This window comes from Callithrix jacchus, chromosome 15, assembly GCF_049354715.1.
Source record: "Callithrix jacchus isolate 240 chromosome 15, calJac240_pri, whole genome shotgun sequence".
Lineage (NCBI taxonomy): Eukaryota > Metazoa > Chordata > Mammalia > Primates > Cebidae > Callithrix > Callithrix jacchus.
In genome coordinates, this window is record NC_133516.1 from 79,517,245 (window position 1) to 79,537,373 (window position 20,129).

A 20,129-nucleotide genomic window follows, 5' to 3' on the forward strand; every position below is an offset into this window, starting at 1 on the left:
ATTACCCTGATTTGATACTTTTTTAAATGCCCTTAGTCCTCTGCTTTCTTGCTTGATTTTTTATTTTCCTGCTTGTCAATTTTTAAAGGTTGTCTTCTAACTCCCACCTGTTGCCAATACAACAGTGAGCTTATTCTACTTTCCTCTTTCCCTTCTCTCATTTTTAAACTTATGCTATTTTTACCTTGTCAGAACATACAACATTTATATATTATTCTGCTCTGTCCCAACCTTTGTTCTAGTCCTTCTTTTTTTTTCTTTTTTTTTTTTGAAGTGGAGGCTTGCTCTGTTGCCCAGGCTGGAGTGTAGTGGTGTGCAATTTCGGCTCACTGTAACCTCTGCCTCCAAATTCAAGCAATTCTCCTGCCTCAGCCTCCTGAGTAGCTGGGATTACAGGAACATGCAACCATGCCAGGATAAGTTTTGTATTTTTAGTAGAGACGAGGTGTTACCATATTGGTCAGGCTGGTCTCAAACTCCTGGCCTCAGATGATCCGCCTGCCTCAGCCTCCCAAAGGGCTGGGATTACAGGTGTGAGCTACCATGCCTGGCCTGTTTTAGTCTTAAGGGCACATTTAAATATATAAATGTTCACTGTCAGATTTTTTTTGCCCAAGTTTCTCATCACCTTTTAATTAGATGAGGCTCATTCTCTAGTAGTGTCAGGAACTGTGACACATTGGAGATGTTACCTTACTTACAAGCTAATAAGTTAGCTTGTTAGTGTTTCATGGGTCCTGGCAGAAAACATGAGACTCTTGGGTCAGATACAAAGGGCTTTATTACTCATGGCAGGAACAGTAGCCAGAACGCCCTCTTCATTTGCGTCAGTTCTCCATGTCCCCTAAGTCCCATGAGACTTAGACACACGTGTGTCTAGTCTAGACACACGTGTGTCATCCACATGGGACTTAGGGGACATGGAATATCTAGATATGCAGTGGTTAGTGTTAGAGCACTTGAGGAATCTAGTGTTTTTATAGTAAACAGAAGCTCTTTGGGAAGCAGTGCTACCTTATCCCTCAAGGTTGCTCCTTGAAAACACAAGCCTACGAAATGACCTGGGAAAAGAGCAGTCAGGATCTTGCCTTTTTGGCATGCTGTAGGAATGCCCAGGGCCCATGGCAGAATGCCTCTCCCCAAAAGAAGATACCCAGAAGGGCTGTGAGCATAGTATTCTCTGAGTTCATCCATGTTTAAGACTTTTTCTGTAGCCTTCATATTTGAAGGACTGATTTGCTAGATATAAAATCCTTAGTTGACTTTTTCTTCCCTTAAATTTCTTGAAAACGCTGCTCCATTTTATGTTCCTCTTGGGGAGTCTGATGCCAACCTAATTATCTTGCCCTTTTGAGTGTTTTTTTTTTAATCATAAAACTCTGAGGTCTTTTTCTCTCTCTCTGTACATATACATGCTTTTTAAAATCTAATTATTTTACTAGGATATGCCTCAGTTGACCTTTACAGGGTGATTTTCCCGGGTACCCAGTAGGCCCTTTCAATATGTAGATTTCGGCCTTCTTTTATTTCTGAAAGTATTATTATAGTTTTAAATTTTTGTTCTGTTTCATTATTTTGTTTCTCTTTTAATTTAGGGATTCCAAACATGTGTGGGTCTTCTTTGCCTCCTTCCCTTTCAGCTGTTTTCTCTCTGATCACTCTCAACCTCTTTGCTTATCCTGTTTTCATCCTCATGGTTATTTTGCTTTCATTCTTCAATTTTCTTTATTACATTTTTATTTTAACCTGTTCTCCTTGGGGCACTTAGAAATTTAGTCTTCATTTCAGATATAATTTTATCTTTTTCTTACCTTTTTTTACTGAATTCAATCAATTTTTCTTTCAGTCATTTTCAGTCCATTTCTATTCTCAGATTCAAACTGATTAAACATATATTTTTTCATAGCCCAAATGCATATTTAAGGATATTTAGTTCAGTTTGGATTGTTTTGTTAAAGTTTCCTTTGTGATTTTTTTTTTGGAGGGCATTTTCATTAGCTGAAATGTTTTGATCTTTTTCTGTTTTCTCCTGAAAATGGTTTTGTATAGTTGTAAACTACTTGCATTCGTTCCTTTTGTAGACAGGATTGGAAGTTTGGGTTGGTTTACGAGATCCCTACTTTGCAAATATTGTGATCCTTGAATGCGGTGAAGTGTAGTCTCTTTAGTGGATGGCTTTTTGCTGGAAGAGGTCGGTGGGGAGGGAATCATATGCCTGTGATTGTTGTACCTCATCTTTGTGTTACAGGAATCTAAATTTCCTCCAGCTTCTTACTCCTTCCCCATCCAGTCACTAGAGGGCACCTCCTCTCCCTTCTTTTTTACTATTTCTTCCTTAGAAGCAATGCCTTTTTCAGAATGCCACAGCATCCCACAGACTATGTCTCTTCCCTGTGGTTAGTGCGCTATATAAGATGTTTTTCAGTGTTTTTATACTTAGGATAGACTGTCTCTTTCTGGGGTGATTTTGGCTCAGATGTAGGCCTTCTGCTCTGCTCTTCTCTCTTCCATGCCATTTTCCCAAATTCTCCTCACTTTCCACAGAGATTTGCAGTGGGACCTCAGGAGATAGCTGTGCTTGGAATTTGCTGTTTATTGCTTTTTTTTTTTCCGGCCTCAGGTTTATTTGTACAAATAGCACAGGAGGACCCCGCCCCATGCAGATGGCAGCCCCAGGGGAGTTACACCAGTCCTTCTGTCCTCACATTGGCAGACAAAGATATCTATTCTGAAGCCTTTGTAGGGGCCTGGGCACCTTTGAGAGCCTGAGCTGGAACTGAAACTAGAGCTGAAGCCTGGGCCTTGGTTTGATCCTTGGCCTTGGCCTTGACCTTGACCTTTGGCCGGCAGAGCCTGAGCCCCTTGGCAATGCGTGCCCGAGCACGCTTCCCAAGCTTGGGGTGGGCAATGTAGGCAAGTCGATCGAGCTTGCGGCTGACACCCTTTGGGATCTTGGGCTTAACCTCCTTGGGCTTTACGAGGGCCTTGATGGCCTCGGCACGTGCACTCATGGCCTTGGCATTGTTGGCCTGCATCTTCTTTAGGCCCTTCTTGTTGTGCTTCTTGGCAAAGTGCATGTTCCTCAGGAACTTGGGGTCCACCCCTTAAGAGACTCGTATCTTTGTGATCAGGGTTTCTTGATACCATTTCTGTGCCATTTTCGGGAGTGGTTGTGTGTGGTGTGGTTCTTGGACTTGGCCATGTCTGCACCCAAGCCGCGGTTCCCGAAGCTCCTAGGACTGGAAGAGAAAATATTGTTTTTACTTACAGGTGTATTGAGTCTGTAGTCTGTGTTATTTAATTGTGCTGAAGGTGAGGGTTTTGTATGCTTGTATTTGTTATTGTTGATCTGTATAGATTTTTGGAGGATTTCTAATATTCAGCTATACAGATATATTGATTTTTAACCAGTGTTCTATTTATTAAATAAGTTGTTGGTGGCTTTAAAGTGAGCAAATTATAGCTATCCCTGTAGCTTAATGTCCATACAGCTGTGATTAATCTCTATGGACGAATTTCCAGAGATAGGTCAAAAGTAATATATTTCAAGGCTTTTACTAATGTAGATTTCCTAATGTCCCTCCAGAAAACCCACAAGTATTTATTATTATTATTACTATTACTACTACTATTATTATTATTATTATTATTAGATGTATTCTTACTCTGCTGCCCAGGCTGGAGCATAATAGTGTGATCTCAGCTCACTGCAACCTCCACCTCCTAGGTTCAAGCGATTTTGCTGCCTTAGCCTTTTGAGTAGCTGAGATTATAGGCACCTGCCACCATGCCTGGCATGCCTGGCTAATTTTTTTTTTTTTTAGTAGAGATGAGGATTTACCATGTTGGGCAGGCCGGTCTTGAACTCCTGACCCTCAGTGATCCGCCAGCCTTGGCCTCCCAAAGTGCTAGGATTACAAGAGTGAGCCACTGCACACAGTCTATATTTATTATTTATCGAGTTTCTTCCAGGGGGCAGGCACGGCGCTGACAAAGCACTGGGGGATACAAAACTCACTCTGACCCACGTCTGCCCTTAAGCCCAGGAGATAAACATGAAACACAGAGGAACAGTGTGACAAATGTTTCACCCAAAGGATAAGTTCAAAGAGGTGTAAGAACACAGGAGGAAGGTCGCAGGGCCTTTTGGAACCCTTTTCCATTATAAGCAAGGTCACTCTGTCCTCACAGAGTACAAACATCCTCAGTTTTCTTACCTCAGGAAACCTGACTCTCCTGAGGACAGTGCCACCCTTGCTGCCCCTCAAGGTGAGGCCATTCACTCTGCCACCCCACCAGTCTCTTCCAGCTCTCAGCCTGTTTCTTAGATCTACCTGCCTCTATCCTGAGATTCCTTCTTTCTCCCTGCATCTCACAAATGGTGCTCTCTGGGCTCTGGCCCTTAACCTTTCTCTTCCCCTCTACAGTCTCCCTGTGTGGTACTATACCTTCCCATGGCTTCAGTGGCTCCCACATACCACTTCTGAGCCACATCCTTCTCCTGAGTCTCCATCCCAACTGCCCACCTGAACATCTCCACGTGGTTCCTCTGCAGACACCATAAACTCAACATGTGCAGAAGCCCACCTCATCATTTAACCCTTGACCTACACTCTGAATCTGCCGGTGGCACCACCAGTTTCCACCTAGTTCCTAATCAGGAACTTGGAGTGTCACCCTTTGTCTTTTTCACCATTTGCCCTTTGCTTCTCTGCCTCTTTTCCTTTCAGGGAACATCATTTCTCTGCCACTTTGTGTTTCTGTTCCTTAAAACAAACAAGCAAACCCTCCTTTGCCTTCATCTCCTACTCTAAATCTCCCCCTTTCCCTTTTCCTTCTTGCCTTTTCTTCCTCTGTATTTTTCTGGCCTCTTCATTGTTGCTCATTTTCTCCATTGTTCTTTTTCCTCTTGCTTCTCCAGTGGTTCCTTCTCATTCCCTGTTCATACTCTCCTCAGTCCTCACTGCCCAGATACCAGTCTTGATCTTGCCTCTGTTCTTTTTCCTTTAGGGGATTTGAGTTTGGATGGGACAGCCTGAGGCTGGCCATTTCTAAAGCCAGGACATGGGAGAATGGGGTAAGCAAAGTATCAGATACTTCCTTTTTTCTTAGTAGAGACAGGGTTTCACCGTGTTGCCCAGACTGGTTGCAAACTCCTGGCCTCAATTAATTTTCCTGCCTCAGCCTCCTAAAAGTGTTGGGATTATAGGTATGCACTACCACACCCAACCTTAAATACCTAGACTAAACTCCAACTCACTGTTTTCTCTTTCCCTTCTACACCAAGAGGTAGGCCAGTATTTGTCCTCTGAGCATACCTGGATTCTCAAATGACAACTATGGGGCATCGTGAAGACTACAGTTATAATTTTGGGGCAGAAAACACCCCCAGAAAGCCTCAAACCTGATAAAAGATACCTGAATGATCAGGAAGGAGGACTTTAGGGTTATGTCAGTCTGCAAGCAGAAGCTGGTCTTGGTGGTGTTTTTGTTGTTGTTTTTGGAGACACAGGGTCTTGCTCTGTCACCCAGGCTTGAGTGTAGTGGTGTGATCACAGCTTACTGCAGCCTCCACTTCCCAGGCTCAAGCAATCTTCCCACCTCAGCCTCCTGAGTAGATGTGACCAGTCTTCCCACCTCAGCCTCCAGAGTAGATGTGATCACAAGTGCGTGCCGCCATGCCCAGCTAATTTTTGTATTTTTTGGTAGGACAGGTTTTCATTGTGTTGCCCAGACCAATCTTGAACTCCTGAGCTCGAGAAATGTGCCTGCCTTCACTTCCCACAGTGCCGGGATGACAGACATGAGCCACTGCTCCCAGCCCTAATCTTGGTGCTTTTGATGGTGGCTCTTCTTCACAGCCTTCTTGAGATGCCGTTTATCCTTAGCACCCGCCATACTGTAGCCTTGAGAAGTATGACTAATAACTTCAAGAGGCAGTTGAGTTCAGGAAAGAGTGTTTTGAACTCCTAAATTGTTCTATTAATGACGGCTGCTCAGAAAGGAGTCAAGGGGATATAAATAATGGCAGATTAGCACCTTGAATAGACTTGAGAAGCAAATAGACAGCTTGTTCTTATAGATTTTTGGAGGTGGAATATATTGTTTTTTTATTGACTTAAAAAAAGTGAATATGTGATAATTTAAGGCAGGAATAACTTTTTAACCTTAATATATGGTTTAATTTTAATAAAGTAAGTAGGGTAGAATTTCAGATATTAATTAGTTCATTATGCTTTTGAAGGGACCTAAAGGATGTGTTGTTTCACCCTTCTGCAATGGTCAAAATGGTATTGCTTCCAGAGAATGAATAAACATACAAGATTATTAAGTAATTCAACAATTGATAGCTTATCTAAATATGATTTGATGTTGAAAATCTTGGGCTTGGCACGATAGCTCATGCCTGTAACCCCAGCACTTTGGGAGGCCAAAGCAGGAGGATCATTTGAACCTAGGAGTTTAAGACCAGCCTGGGCAATATAGTGAGGCCCTTTCTCTACAAAAAAATCAAAAAAGTTAGCCAGGCATGGTGGTACACACCTGTGGTTCCAGCTCCTCAGAGAGGCTGAGTCAGGAGGATTGCTTGAGTGCAGGAGGTAGAAGCTACAGTGAGCTGTGATTGTACCATTTTACTCTAGCCTAAGTGACACAGTGAGACCCCATCTCAAAAAGAAAAAAAGGAAAGTCTGGCTCTGATAAAAAGTTCTGTCTATAGTAATCTATTTTTGGACAGTAGTAGTAATAGTTTTCTATTGGTACATTAAAAATTATCTTACAACTTAGTTGCTTAAAACAAAATGTTTACAATCTCTTAGTTTCTGTGGGTCAGTAATTTGGAGCAGCTTAGTTGAGTAGTTCTGGCTCAGTGTCTCATGCAGTTGTGGTCAAAGTGTTGGCTAGGGCTGTAGTCATCCGCAGACTGGACTAGAACTGGGGATTGGCTGTTGACAGGGGGTCCCGGCTCCTCACCACAGGCTAGAATGCCTCTTGTGATATAGCAGCTGGTTTTCCTCAGGGAAGAGAAGAGGTCCAAGAGAGAGCAAGGAGGAAGCTGCAGGGCCTTTTATGATCCAGTCTCTAAGTCGCATACCATTACTTCTGCTTGTCTCCTATTTGTTAGAAGCAAGTTACTAAGCCCACACCTCACTCTAGTGGAGGAGAATTAGGCTCTGCCTTGTGAAGGGAGGAGGATCAAAGAATTCGCGGACATATGGTCAGCACCACCCACCACAGGCTTGTTTTTCCTGACTTCTTTCTCCCTAGGTTGAAGTTGTGATGGCTTAGTAGTTAAGAGCATGGTTCTGAAGTCAGACTGCCTGGCTTTGATTCTGGTTCTTCCACTTGCTTACTGTGTGATTTAGTAAGTGTGAGTTGCCTTCTCTGGACCTCATTTCCCTCATGTGTGCATTGAGGAAAATAGCACCTTCCTCACAGAGGTGTTTGAGAAGTAAATTAATTAATATAAGTAAAGGATATAGATCTGGGCCTGATGAATAGAATGCTCTTAATAGATGTTAGCTTTTAGTATTTTTATTGTCGTTTGAACAGCAGTATAGCCCAGTTTGTTTCTCCCTTTATTTCTATATAATCTAACACAATGCTTAGTCTAACATATACCACCTCCAACAGGCTCTGGTTATCTTGGTAGGTCATACATGGTGGGAGCCATGTGGGCTGATGACTCTCAGTCCAGACTCCACCTGTAGTGGTATAGCATGTGAGGGCTCTTAGCTTCTTGTTGATACACGGTAAGGAGTATCCCTTTCCACTTCAGAACTCTCACTTGGAAAGGGCTTTCTCCTAAACTTAACAGGAACCTGCTCTGGGACCTGTGAGCTGTGTTCAGTGTTCTTCAGGTTCAGTCACACTTTCAGTCCATAAATATTTATGAAACTTCTTGGAATTCAAAGCAAAGTAATTTTTCAGAGTACTTTATCTACTGTGAAGAATCAAGGGAAATACTTATTTCTTAGCTCTTTAGAGTTTATTCATATAACATTTTCATCTTAGATCTGGGGCTGATTTGCTTAGTTGATTAGGGTATAATGCTTATGGGTGGAAAATGTTTTCTTAATCTGTTTGGAGGAAGGCGGTAATCACAATTCCAACACTTTTAAAGGAAAATGATTTATTAAAGGGCAACCAACTATTTATAATAGTTAAGTACGTTCATTAAATGCTGCACTTATATCTGGTAGATCTTGACCTGGCATTGAGATGCCACATTCTTGGCTCCAGAAAGATGTTTTTAAAAGATGTTCATGAATTCCACATCTCGAAATTGTAAGAGAAAGCAGATTTTTTAAATTTTTGGATATGATAGACTAGCGATTTTTTTAGATATGAACTTTGTTTTAAGATGATTCAGAAGATTGTTTACCAGAAAAAATTTTTACACCAAATTTCCACCATGTTTTTTCTTATTGATGCCGTTAGTTTCCATGACTGGAAAGTATAATTGAAATGGTTTGTTTTAAAAGTGTTGCCTAGCCCTGCACTCTGTGGTAGTTTGACTTCTTACATCTACCCAGATTCTCTTCAGATATAAGTAGGATTGCAGTTGGTTATGCACACCAGAATTCTGACTACTGTGGCTTTAATGAAATAGGGATTTATTTTTCCTGTATAACAAGAAGTCTGTCTTTCTGCTCTACTGTCCTTAGTGTGTGACTTCTGCCTTTGTACTTGTAGCCCCATAGTTATAAGACGACTATGATGAGTTAATATCGTGTCATATTTACATTCCAGGCAGAAAGTTTAAGGCTTTCCAGAAACTTGGTTTATGCTTCCTTGGTCAGAACTGCGCTAGGTGGCTTCCTCAAGTTGCAAGGGTTCCCAAGAAAGCTAGTGTTTTAGCAGGGTAATCAGTATGCTGTTAGTGAGGCAGAAAGGGACACTGTATAGTGGGTAAGCAGCTAATATTGTCTGCCACAAGGGTTTGCATGGTTGCTCAAGTTCTGAGCCAATAGAGCAATCCATGATTCCATCCAGTTGGCAATAGCACATAGTGATAGTACGGTACTCAATGTAAGTAATGAGTCGGCTCTATATCGTTAGTGTTGGAATCCAGAAGCAAAGACAGAGTAGTTTACCCTAGGTAATATATATGATCAACAAGCTCAGTGACGATCTTGTACGTGATGTTGTTTTCCTCCCATCAAAGTCCTCATTAATAATAAGGGGTACTTGAATAAATAAACTTCCAAAAACTGTTTCCATTTAGATTTTTTTTTAATTATATTTGAGCCAGGCATGGTAGTTTATGCCTGTGATCCCAGCACTTTGGGAGGCTGAGGCATGCAGATCACTTGAGGTTAGGAATTCGAGACCAGGCTGGGCAACATGGTGACACCCCATCTCTACTAAAATACAAAAATTAGCTGGGCGTGGTGGTGCATTCCTGTAATCCCAGTTACTCGGGAGACTGAGGCAGGAGAATCACTTGAAATTAGAGGTGAACTTTGCAGTGAGCTAAGATTGTGCCATTGCACTGCAGCCTGGGCAACAGAGGGAGACTGTCTTAAAAAGGAAGAAAAAAGATCTTTTTGTTATATATATATATGTGTGTGTGTGTGTTTTTCTGCTAAAATGATTATAAATTAGTTGTATATGAAAATGATTATTGTCTTGTTTCAATGGAAATTGTATCCATTTTTTATTTTTGACAGAATTGGCAGTATGGTGGCTATTAAATCAAGTTGTAGTCTTTTTTAGAAGGAAAAAGACCTTCTTTCTTTCTTTTTTGTTTTTTTAAGACAGAGTCTCACTCTGTCACCCATGCTGGAGTGCAGTGGTGTGACCTCAGCTTACTGCAACCTCTGCCTCCTGGGTTCAAGCAATTCTTCCCCCTCAGCCTCCCAAGTAACTGGAATTACAGGCACATGCCACCATGCCCGGCTAATTTTTATTTTTTTAGTAGAGACAGGGTTTTGACATGTTGGCCAAGCCGGTCTTGAACCCCTGACCTCAAGTGATCCACCTGCCTCGGCCTCCCAAAATGCTGGGATTACTGGAGTGAGCCACCGCACCCGGCCAAAAGATTTTATTTCTAATGCAAAGTAACACATGCACATTGTTAGAAAATAAAATCAGTACCAAAGGACTGAAGAATAGGGTAAAAAACACCCTTGATGCCATTACCCAGAAATAATTATACTGTTACTTTCTTCTTTCGAGGCAGGGTCTTCACTCACTGCAGCTTTGACCTCCTGGGCTCAAGCAGTCCTTGCAACTCATGTAGCCGGGATCAAAGCATGTACCACCACAAGCTGCTAGTTTTTGTATTTTTTTGTAGAGACAGGATTTTGCCATGTTGCCCAGTCTGATCTTGAACCCCTGAGCTCAAGCATTCCTCCTGCCTCTGACCATCATGAAATACAATCCTGTGCATTTAAAAAAAAAACTTGCTTTTGGAATTATTTGTGAACATAGTTCAGTATAAATAAGTATATTAGCTGAGATTTCTGTTGACCTAAAAATTTGGCAAACTTTGGAAAAATCCATTTAAACCTTCAAAAAATAAATAAAAGTTAACATTTGATTTTTATTATTTATAGCTAGGGATTTTTAAAGTAGTATTTTGAAAAAGCTTGACATTGATAAATTCTTATTGATTTTGATTTATCTTCTAACAAGAAATAAAAGCTTTTGCTCTGAGGCTAGGATCTCCTTATTGCTTCTTGAGGCCATTTATTTATTTTGGGGCATGACAATGGAAATATCAGAATAATAGCAGATGATTGATATGAAAAAATATCTTTTTTTCCAATGACCATTTAATATTCTGTGTGGGTTGGGTCTTTTTGTACCTGAACATTCATTTGCTTATCGTTTTCAAGCTGCAGATATATTCCACCTCTCCAGTTAAATTTAGCTGAGGAATTGTTAGGTGCGGGCTATAATTGCTCTTTCTCTTCTCTTCACTTTCCCAGCCTCTGCAGTACTTTGACAAGCTTCACTCCTCCTGCAAGCAGTGTTTTCAGTGTGTGTCTTTTATGTGCTGTCGACAGGCTCTTTCCATGTTCTGCGGGCCTCCTACTCGGGGAACGCCACCACCGCCACCAACCCCGTATTAGTACAGGGATGGAAAAGCAGAGCTGGGCAAAGTCATTTGTACTTTTAACATCTCTGTGAACAGCCCTCAAGAGGCCCTTTCTTGTATCTTTTGCCTGCACTCAGAGTTGTTACCCCCAAACTGTTCTTCATGCCTTGATTATGGACTCAAGTTTTGAAAAGCCAGACTTTTCTAAAAGTATGGATGACAGAAAGGGAAAAAAGACTGTATTTTTCCATTTAAATGCCACGTTAACATTATTTATTAGACAAATAACATTATAAATATAGCAGTGGAATTCATTTTAACAAAAAGAAAAAAATGCCCCTATATTCTGCAATTCTAGTCAACTGTTTTTATTTTTCTGTGTTTCCTTTTTAGACCTGTTCTATATGCCTATGCACTGGCTGCACTGTTACAATTCAAGTGGTTATCATTTGGATTCTGACTGGTTTTTTTCTTTTAATGTAATCATTTCTCCATTTTGTTACGTGATCCTCTATATTGACACTTAAATGAGTTTATTTTTTCAGTAAGTAATACATTCACATGGTATAGAATACAAAAGCTATAAAAGAGTATGCAGTGGAAAGTGAGTCTCTCTCCCATCCCGGTCCCCCAGCCATCCAGTGCCCTTCCCTGGAGGTAACAATTTTTCTTCATTTCTTGTGATATAACAGTATTCTTTTTTTTTTTTTTTTTTTTTTTACTTTGATTCTTCCCCTTGATTTACCAGTTTTCGGGATAATGCGTTGGTTTCCCAGAACTCTCTAAAGAAGACCAGTGAAAGTGTGCAGGGTTTCTTTTTCCATGTAAAATGTGTTTTATTTTATTTTAGTTTGTTTTGTTTTTAAAAGGTTCAGGGTTTAGTTTGAAATCAGACAGGAATACCTCTCATTCATTGACTGTCAAATTGGCTTCAGCTACCAATACTTCATTAACTCTAAAAGAAAAACTGTTTCAATTTTGAGGGAGGATAATCCAGTTTAAGTAAGTTTTACATTCGTCTGTAATTTAAAAATGAGGGCTAGTGTTTCCTGTTGCTTCAGTCCCTGGTATGTCATATTCCCAACTCAGGTAGGCACTAATACTGACACACACACACACACACACACAGCAAGAATCAGAGTTTGTCAGAGGGCAATGAATGTTTTCATTATGTCATATTCCCAACTCAGGTAGGCACTAATACACACACACACCCCAAATAGCAAGAATCAGAGTATGTCAAAGGGCAATGAATGTTTTCATTTTATTATTTTGTCATCATAATCTCATAGATTTTATGTATTTTATGTGATTCCATCCATTTTAATGATTCTTTTTGATGCTCACGTTAGCCCATCCTTGGCCAGTTGGAGCATCTTTAGATCATCTTCTGAGTCCTTTTTGAAAGGACCCCAGTGATCTTTAATAATTTTCTGCTTTCTGGTATGACAGAATGTTTCAGCTCATTGTGTATTCACCAATACTTCTAAATTACTACAGAATATCTGATAATGAGATGTTTCACCATGTCTCTCTCAGTGGAGAACAGATTGTTCTCATTTTTAAAATATGAGAAACATTTTTTCAACCACTGTCTCTATCTATATATACACTCTTTACTCTTTGGCTTGTGCCCTTAGCTTCTCTGTTGATAGGTAGATGTTTTAGTCTTTGGTTTATGCCTTTAGCAAACATCTTATGTGTGATTACTACTTCAAAGCATACGAATATTCTTTTAACTCTTAAATAACATGACCAGATTCAATTCCCAAAGGATTGTGCCCATTTGCAAAACGTGAGTATAGTTGTTTCAACGTAATACCAGCATTTGGGTATTATGATTCCTTTTTAATATTCACTAAGTTAATCATATAAAAATCATAGGTATTAATAGTTTCATTGATTTGCTTTATTGCTAATTGTGGAGTTGAATGTAATCCATATGTTTGCTCATTAGTTGTGACCATTTTTATGTGACTTGTCTGTGTCCTTTTCTGATTTGCCATTAGGATCTTGATTTTTTTTAAGATAAAAACAATTTGTATTCTTTATATACTTTAAATGTTAATCTGTTGTCATATTGGTTGCAAGCATTTTACATTGTGAACATTTCAAACATTGGTTGTAGATGTTTGATTTTTGTCCTAGTTATATAAAGACCATTAATTTACCTTCTTAGAGAGTGACCGCTAAACGTTAAGCGTAACGCTAAATACCAGTTTGTTGGCTTGAACTATCTCTGTAAGCTTGGCAAGTCACTCCACCTTCTCCCAACCTCATATCTGCCAAGTGTTGAATTGAACTTGATCTCTGAGATCCTTTCCAGCTCTGACAGCTGGGATTACAGGCGTGAGCCATCACACCCAGCCAGGTTTAGCTTTTTGAAAAAGCTTTGCATAAAAAAAAACTTTCAAAAGTATATTGAAACAGAATTTAATAAATTATTAAAATAGAAGTACTAATAAAATGGTTTTTTATCCAGCATTCAGGGTACTTACGGATTATTCGTATAACTTGGCGCATATATATATATATATATATCATCACTTGAACTTGATATGTCAACACTTGAAATATGTGTGTATATATATGTGTGTATATAAATATGTATGTGTATATTACATATGTATATGTATATGTGTGTATATATATATACATACACATATGTAATATACATATATATACACATATATATATTTCACCTGTTTTTTTAAAGTTCAAATTTGTTTTGCCCTGACAGTTTTACTAATTAAAAAAAAAAGTTTATGATGTGGCATTGTTGGTAAAATATATATGAACCATTCATATTTCAAGGCTGTAATTAACAATCTGGTCTAAAACACTGGTATTCTATAAACAATAAAAAATAATAGGGCTGGGCACGGTGGCTCACGCCTGTAATCCCAGTACTTTGGGAGGCCGAACCGGGTGGATCACGAGGTCAAGAGATCGAGACCATCCTGTTCAACATGGTGAAACCTCGTCTCTACTAAAAAAATACAAAAAATTAGCTGGGCACGGTGATGCGTGCCTGTAATCCCAGCTACTCAGGAAGCTGAGGCAGGAGAATTGCCTGAACCCAGGAGGCAGAGGTTGCGGTGAGCCAAGATTGCGCCATTGCACTCCAGCCTGGGTAACAAGAGCAAAACTCCGTCTCAAAAAAAAAAAAAATAATAATAATAATAATAGGATGGGAATTTGCTATTGGAATGCTAACTATAATACAGAGAAATTTGAGTACGTTTCCATGACTTATAATTGACTCACTGTGTCTTCTCAAAGAATGGCATCTATTATTTTTACATTTTCATCTTTTTCAAAATGTGACACCCTTTTAAGTTATCATCAGAAAGGAAATATGTGTTATTTACTTCATGTCTGTATTTTGCTCTCATTCAGTGGTTAGACTTTCAGAGTGGAGACCTCAAAAGAAAACAAGCAAGTAAGGAGGCTCTGAATGTTTGATAAAGCTTTCAAAAAGGTCATTCCCTTAAGAGGTCTGTGGACCCTCTCTTGAAACCAGTTTCTTATTTTTTACCTGTAAGAACCTCAATAAGTATATGAGTAAGATGCTAGTGGCAGATATTTGGACAGCTGGCCATCAGAAATGAAGGAAATGGAAAAGAAAACGTATTAAAAAAATCCAGTGAACCAGAAGCCAGTACAGCAAAATCAGTAATATATAGGAACCCGGCTCAAAAAAAACAAGCACCAGGATTTTTTTCTTTTCTTTTTTTCAGACAAGCCCTCACTCTGTCCCCCAGGCTGGAGTTCAGTGGCACGATCATGGCTCACTGCAGCCTCACTCAGCCTTTAAGTTTCACCATGTTGCCCAGGCTGCTTTCCAACTCCTGAGCTCAAGTGATCCTCCTGAAGTGTTGGGATGACACCACCACGCCCAGCCCAGGTTATACTTCTTTCATGGACGCTATGAATTATACAGCTGGATTATATTCTCTCATTGTATTGGTTGTAAAGAAGCTCAGAGCCAAGTTTGTGGTCCACCTTGAACAAGTGCACAGGCCCTCTCTGCATTTGTATAGGTGTTAATTTCTCTCATGATTTTAAGTTACTGTTTCTACCCTTATTTTCCCTGAGCCTAACTTTCTACCATACGGTTTTTGTTTATTTGTTTTTCTTTGAGACCAAGTCTCGCTCTGTTGCCCATGCTGGAGCACAGTGCCTCAGCCTCCTGAGTAGCTGGGACTGTAGGCATGCACCACCATGCCCAGCTGATTTTTGTGTTTTTAGTAGAGATGGAGTTTCACCATATTGGCCAGGCTGATCTCAAACTCCTGACCTCAAGTGATCCGCCCACCTGAGCCTCCCAAGGTGCTGGGATTACAAGTGTGAGCCACTGCAACTGGCCCCAAATACTTTTTTTATTATGTATTACAGTGTTCTTTCAGCTTTTCTTCCCAAGTTTTCAAAATAGCAATAGAGAATATAGTTTTACCCCACAAGGTTTTGAGAGTAAAGGCAAAGTAGCCTGCCATAAATGAAACACCTTTGGGTCCCCTTTTATCTATTAATGTAAAAATGGTTTTTCCCACAGAATTTTCAGGGAAAATTAATATTCCCTGAAGATATACTGTATATATCCAGTGGCTATATCTTCTAAAGTAGAATTGCTTATGTAAGGATAAAATTCCTATAAAAAAAATACCTTAAGTTTAAATTGCTTATACATCACACTGCAACTTAGTATCAACTCCTAGTAAGTCTAGCATAGCTGGTCTATTCTCCAGTTGAAAGTGTCCATTCTTCCTTTATTTGAATGCCATGTAATATAATTGACCCTCATTTAGGAGGTGTGTTGTATTAAAATTGCATTATCCAAAGATAGTATGAAGAACAGTAACATTACAGTCATCATGCTGAGAGGCCAGGGGACCTAAGACCACCACTCATTTTAGTGCACATGTTCACATCATAAAATGCTGGGTGCAGTTGCCCACACTAAGTTATTTTTCTGTTCTGTTTTCTTTTGGTTGAGTTCATACTACAGCTGAGTTTGAGTAAATTGACCACTAGTAGGATGTCACTGGATTGGACCCCAGTATTACATCTTTTGAGTGTACATGCCCTAGTTTGCGAAGCACCTCTATACTTAATTTTGTCACTTAAATGGAAAAGATTTCAATTTAGCCCCATACCTCTTACCAGTGATGACACATGAAGTATCAATACACTTGATTTCTTATGTTTCTTCAAAATTCATTTCAGTTTCATTACAATTAAGCATGAATATATTTATTAACACTATCCTTTAAACACAAAGGAAATATAATGCCCTTTTAAAGTTTAGTACATATTTCAGAAATGCCAACCTCAAGTAAATCCACAGAGCTTATCATAAATACCATAGTTTTGCGATTGATTTCAGTCTAAGACAAATTTCTTTTGTCAGAACCCAATAACCTAAGTGTGGTTATGTGAAATAAATTGAAATTGCTTTCTGGGGGTGGTCAGGAGATGTAACCCCAAGAGACATGGCCAGTTTTCTATGTTCTGGGGGAGAAAAAAGAGAATTGGCCTCTGTCAGTTCTTTGAAAACACCAGCCATCCTCTTCCCTGAGTCCTGTGGTGTTTGAATCTGCTCCAGCACCTGTTTTATTTCCCTTCCTTCTCCATTTTGGTCAGAAATATTTTCTGTTACCCTGAAATGAACGTATACTCTAAGAGAAAGTATTTAAGAAAATTCCTATTTAAGATTAGAAGTGGTTCACTTTTAGAATTATCTTTTTGCTAGTGCCAAAAGTTTAATTTATTGTTAAGAATGATGATTTTTTTAATTTTGAAAATTTAATTTGTGTTCTTTAAAAGTTTAGGCAATGTGAAAAAGTACAAAGAGTAGAGTTTAAAATTATTCTGAATTCTATCAGTAGAGCTAATCTTCATTAGCATTAGGTAAATGTCATTCCAAAGAACATTGTCTTCACATATTAATATGAGAAAGAAAAAGTAGGCAGACAGAGAAATCAAGATAGCTTATATTATGACTTTTTTAAAAACCGTGTGTGTGTGTGTGTGTGTGTGTGTGGTGGTGGTGTTTTGAGATGGGGTCTCGTTCTGCATCCAAGGTTGAGTGCAGTTGGTACCATCATAGCTCAATGCAGCCTCAAATTCCTGGGTTCAAGCGTTCCTCCCACCTCAACCTTATAGCAGGGATTACGGACAAATGCTGCCATGCCCAGCTATTTAAAAATATTGTTTTCTGTAGATGTGGAGTTTCACTGTGTTGTCCAGGCTGGTCTTAAATGCCTAGCCTCAAGTGATTGTCTCACCTCAGCTTCGCAAAGCGCTGGGATTGCCATGGCTGGCAATACTATTTACTAAAAGAATCTCTCTAAGAAAAAAGTCATGAAAATTCTAGATTCAAATTATGCTTACCTATATTTTCATTTTATGTAACATTTCTTAACTCTGTTAAGGCTATTTAGACAATACCTTTTAATTCTGTTAAGGAAATTAGTATCTCTTCCCCGACTCCCATTGTTATTAATTTATTATTGTTCATAGCATTTATAATATAGTCTATGACCATAATTACCATAACTATTTAGTCTTAGTATTATATTGGAATAGATTTAGTGCCCACCATGGGCATTTTAATTATAACTTCTCCATTCCTGAGTTCTTCTATTTTTTTGTTTGGCTGAGTTTCTGACAGCTTGTGTTTCTCAAGGTCACATAAGCATTATATGTGAGGTTCCTTTGCATTTGGTGATGTCTGCCTTTTGCCTTGTAATAATACTGGAATGACTTCTTGGGTGGGTATGATATCCTTGAATATACTCTGTTTGTCTCAGACCTTTCTAGTGTTGCTTCACTGCCTTCTGACTTCGGATGTTGCTATGAAGTCTAAACTCAGGCTGATTTTCTTATCACTTTGTAGGTAATTTTTTTGGTCTGTATCTCTGAAGTATTATTTTTATAACCAATAAATTTCTCAGTGTTAGTCATTCACTATCAGCTTTTGTGTGGAGCACAGTGTATTCTTTCAGTGCAGATTTAGTTTTTTCAGTTCAGGTTTCTGTTCCATGTTGCATCTTCGACATCAAGGATGACAATTTATCCTTGCGTTGGGTTGTCTTTGTCTTCCATACTGTCTTTCAGTTGCCTTAATCTTTGAGTTTCCCCCAGATGCAGTGGGTGGTTTCCTTTTGTTTCCTTGTTTTCTCATATTATGTTTGTGTTGTTGCTATGTCTCTTCATCTTGCTGGCGTGTTAGCAGTTCTGTCTAGCAATTTTATTTGCTCTGATAGAGGTATTACCACATTCTCCTTACCTGTATTTCAACAGTATTAAAGATTCAGTTGTTTTCTCCTCTGAGCTATGCTTTAAGGATTTGAGTTTTCCTGTTTTGCACATTTTTCTGCACGCTGAGGACATGGGTGGAGGTTAGGAGAGTGTATAGGTGTGAAAACATTATAAAGCCTCAGTAATTAAAATTTACTTATTGATATAGGAAGACCTTCAAGTTAGATTTTAGGGAAGAAAAGCAGGGTATAGGAGAATGTATAAAATGCTTCCTTTATATAAAAAAATTGAAAAAATAATGCATATAAGTATGTCTTTATACATTCACTTACATATTTGCTTTATATACTTCATCTCTGAATGCTAGATAAGGAATTAATAATTGGTTACTTTTAGAAAAGGGACCTGGCTAGTGCCGGGATTAGGAGAGAGAATTTTCTCTGTGTATCTTTTTGTATTTCTTGACTCTTAAGCAACATGAATGAATTATGTATTAATTATGTGGACACTGCTTTCTGTTCTGAGATTTAATTGCCCTGTTGTAGGATTCCTCAGCTCTGCAGGAAGTGTCCCTGGTTCCCATAGGGAATTTTGTATCAGTCTCCAGCTCAATGTGGGGCCTGGAAGGCTCAGCATGGATGAGGTGGCTCCTGGTTAGTCACTTCCCCCACTTCACCTTTGCTGTTCAGCCTCCATTTCTGTCACACTCTAGCCAGAAATTTGTGTTTCCCTCCAAATCTGACTCATTAATGAACATTCAGGATTTTGTTGATTCACCAATATTAATTTTGGGGGAAGAGACTATGCCATACTCTTTCTTTTCCTGACTAGCATGTTTTAAAATACATGGCATTAAGTTATACCTATTCCTTTTTGGTTGCTGGTGGCAATTTTTGTTGTTGTGATTTAATGTTATTACTTTTGATTCAGTATATTTTGTATTTGGTTAGGGTGAGTCTGTGATCTGATTTCACTTGTTACCATGTTAGCCTACTACACCTAGGCTATATGGTCTAGCTTGCTGCATCTAGGCTATAGACCTCTACAGCAGGTTACTGGACTGTAAAGCAGTTGTAGCAGAATGGTGTGTGTGTATCTAAACATAGAAAAGGCCCAGTAAAAGTATGGTCTACAATATTTAAAATGACACTTACCATGAATGGAGCTTGCAGGACTGGAAGTTGCTTTGGATGAGTCATTGAGTGGTGAGAAAAGATGAAGGCCTAGGACATTGCCTTGCACTACTGTAGACTTTCTGAACCCTGTACACGTAGGCTACTAAATTTATAAAAAATATTTTTCTTCCTGCAATAATAATTTAACCCTAGATTACTGTAACATTCTTGCTTTATAAGCTTAATTTTTTAAACATTTTTGCTTTTTGTAAAACTCTTAGCTTAAAACACAAACACATTGTATAGCTGTACAGAAATACTTTACATCCTTATTCTATAAGCTTTTTCCTATTTTTAATATCTTTTTTTTATCTCTTTAAAACTTTTTTGTTAAAAAGTAAGACACACACACACACACACACACACACACACACGGCTACATTTACACAGGGTCAGATCATCACTATCACTGTCTTCCGCCTCCACATCTTGTCCCACTGGAAGGTCTTCAGGGGCAATAACACATATGGAGCTGTCATCTCCTACAACAATGCCTTCTTCTAGAATACCTCCTGAAGGACCTGCCTGAATCTGTTTTACACTTAACTTTTTTTTTTTAAGTAAGTAAGATCACACTCTAAAGTAACAATAGAATAGTATAGTAAATACATAAACCAGTTACATACTTGTTTATTATCAAGTATTAT

General features: G+C 39.0%; 1 protein-coding gene across 4 annotated transcripts in view; it reads left to right on the forward strand.

The window, feature by feature from the left end:
- The window catches only part of HACD2 (3-hydroxyacyl-CoA dehydratase 2), an 88,690-nt gene that overhangs the window by 28,865 nt on the left and 39,696 nt on the right, over window positions 1-20,129 (forward strand). For 2 of the 4 annotated variants that reach the window (XM_078351940.1, XM_078351941.1), the window contains one exon: window positions 5,011-5,077. The exons of the other annotated variants lie outside the window; for them this stretch is intronic. In XM_078351940.1, the coding sequence (XP_078208066.1) occupies window positions 5,065-5,077 (13 nt within the window). In that variant the 5' untranslated portion in view covers window positions 5,011-5,064. The remainder of the gene's footprint in view (window positions 1-5,010; window positions 5,078-20,129) is intronic. 4 annotated transcript variants of the gene reach the window in all.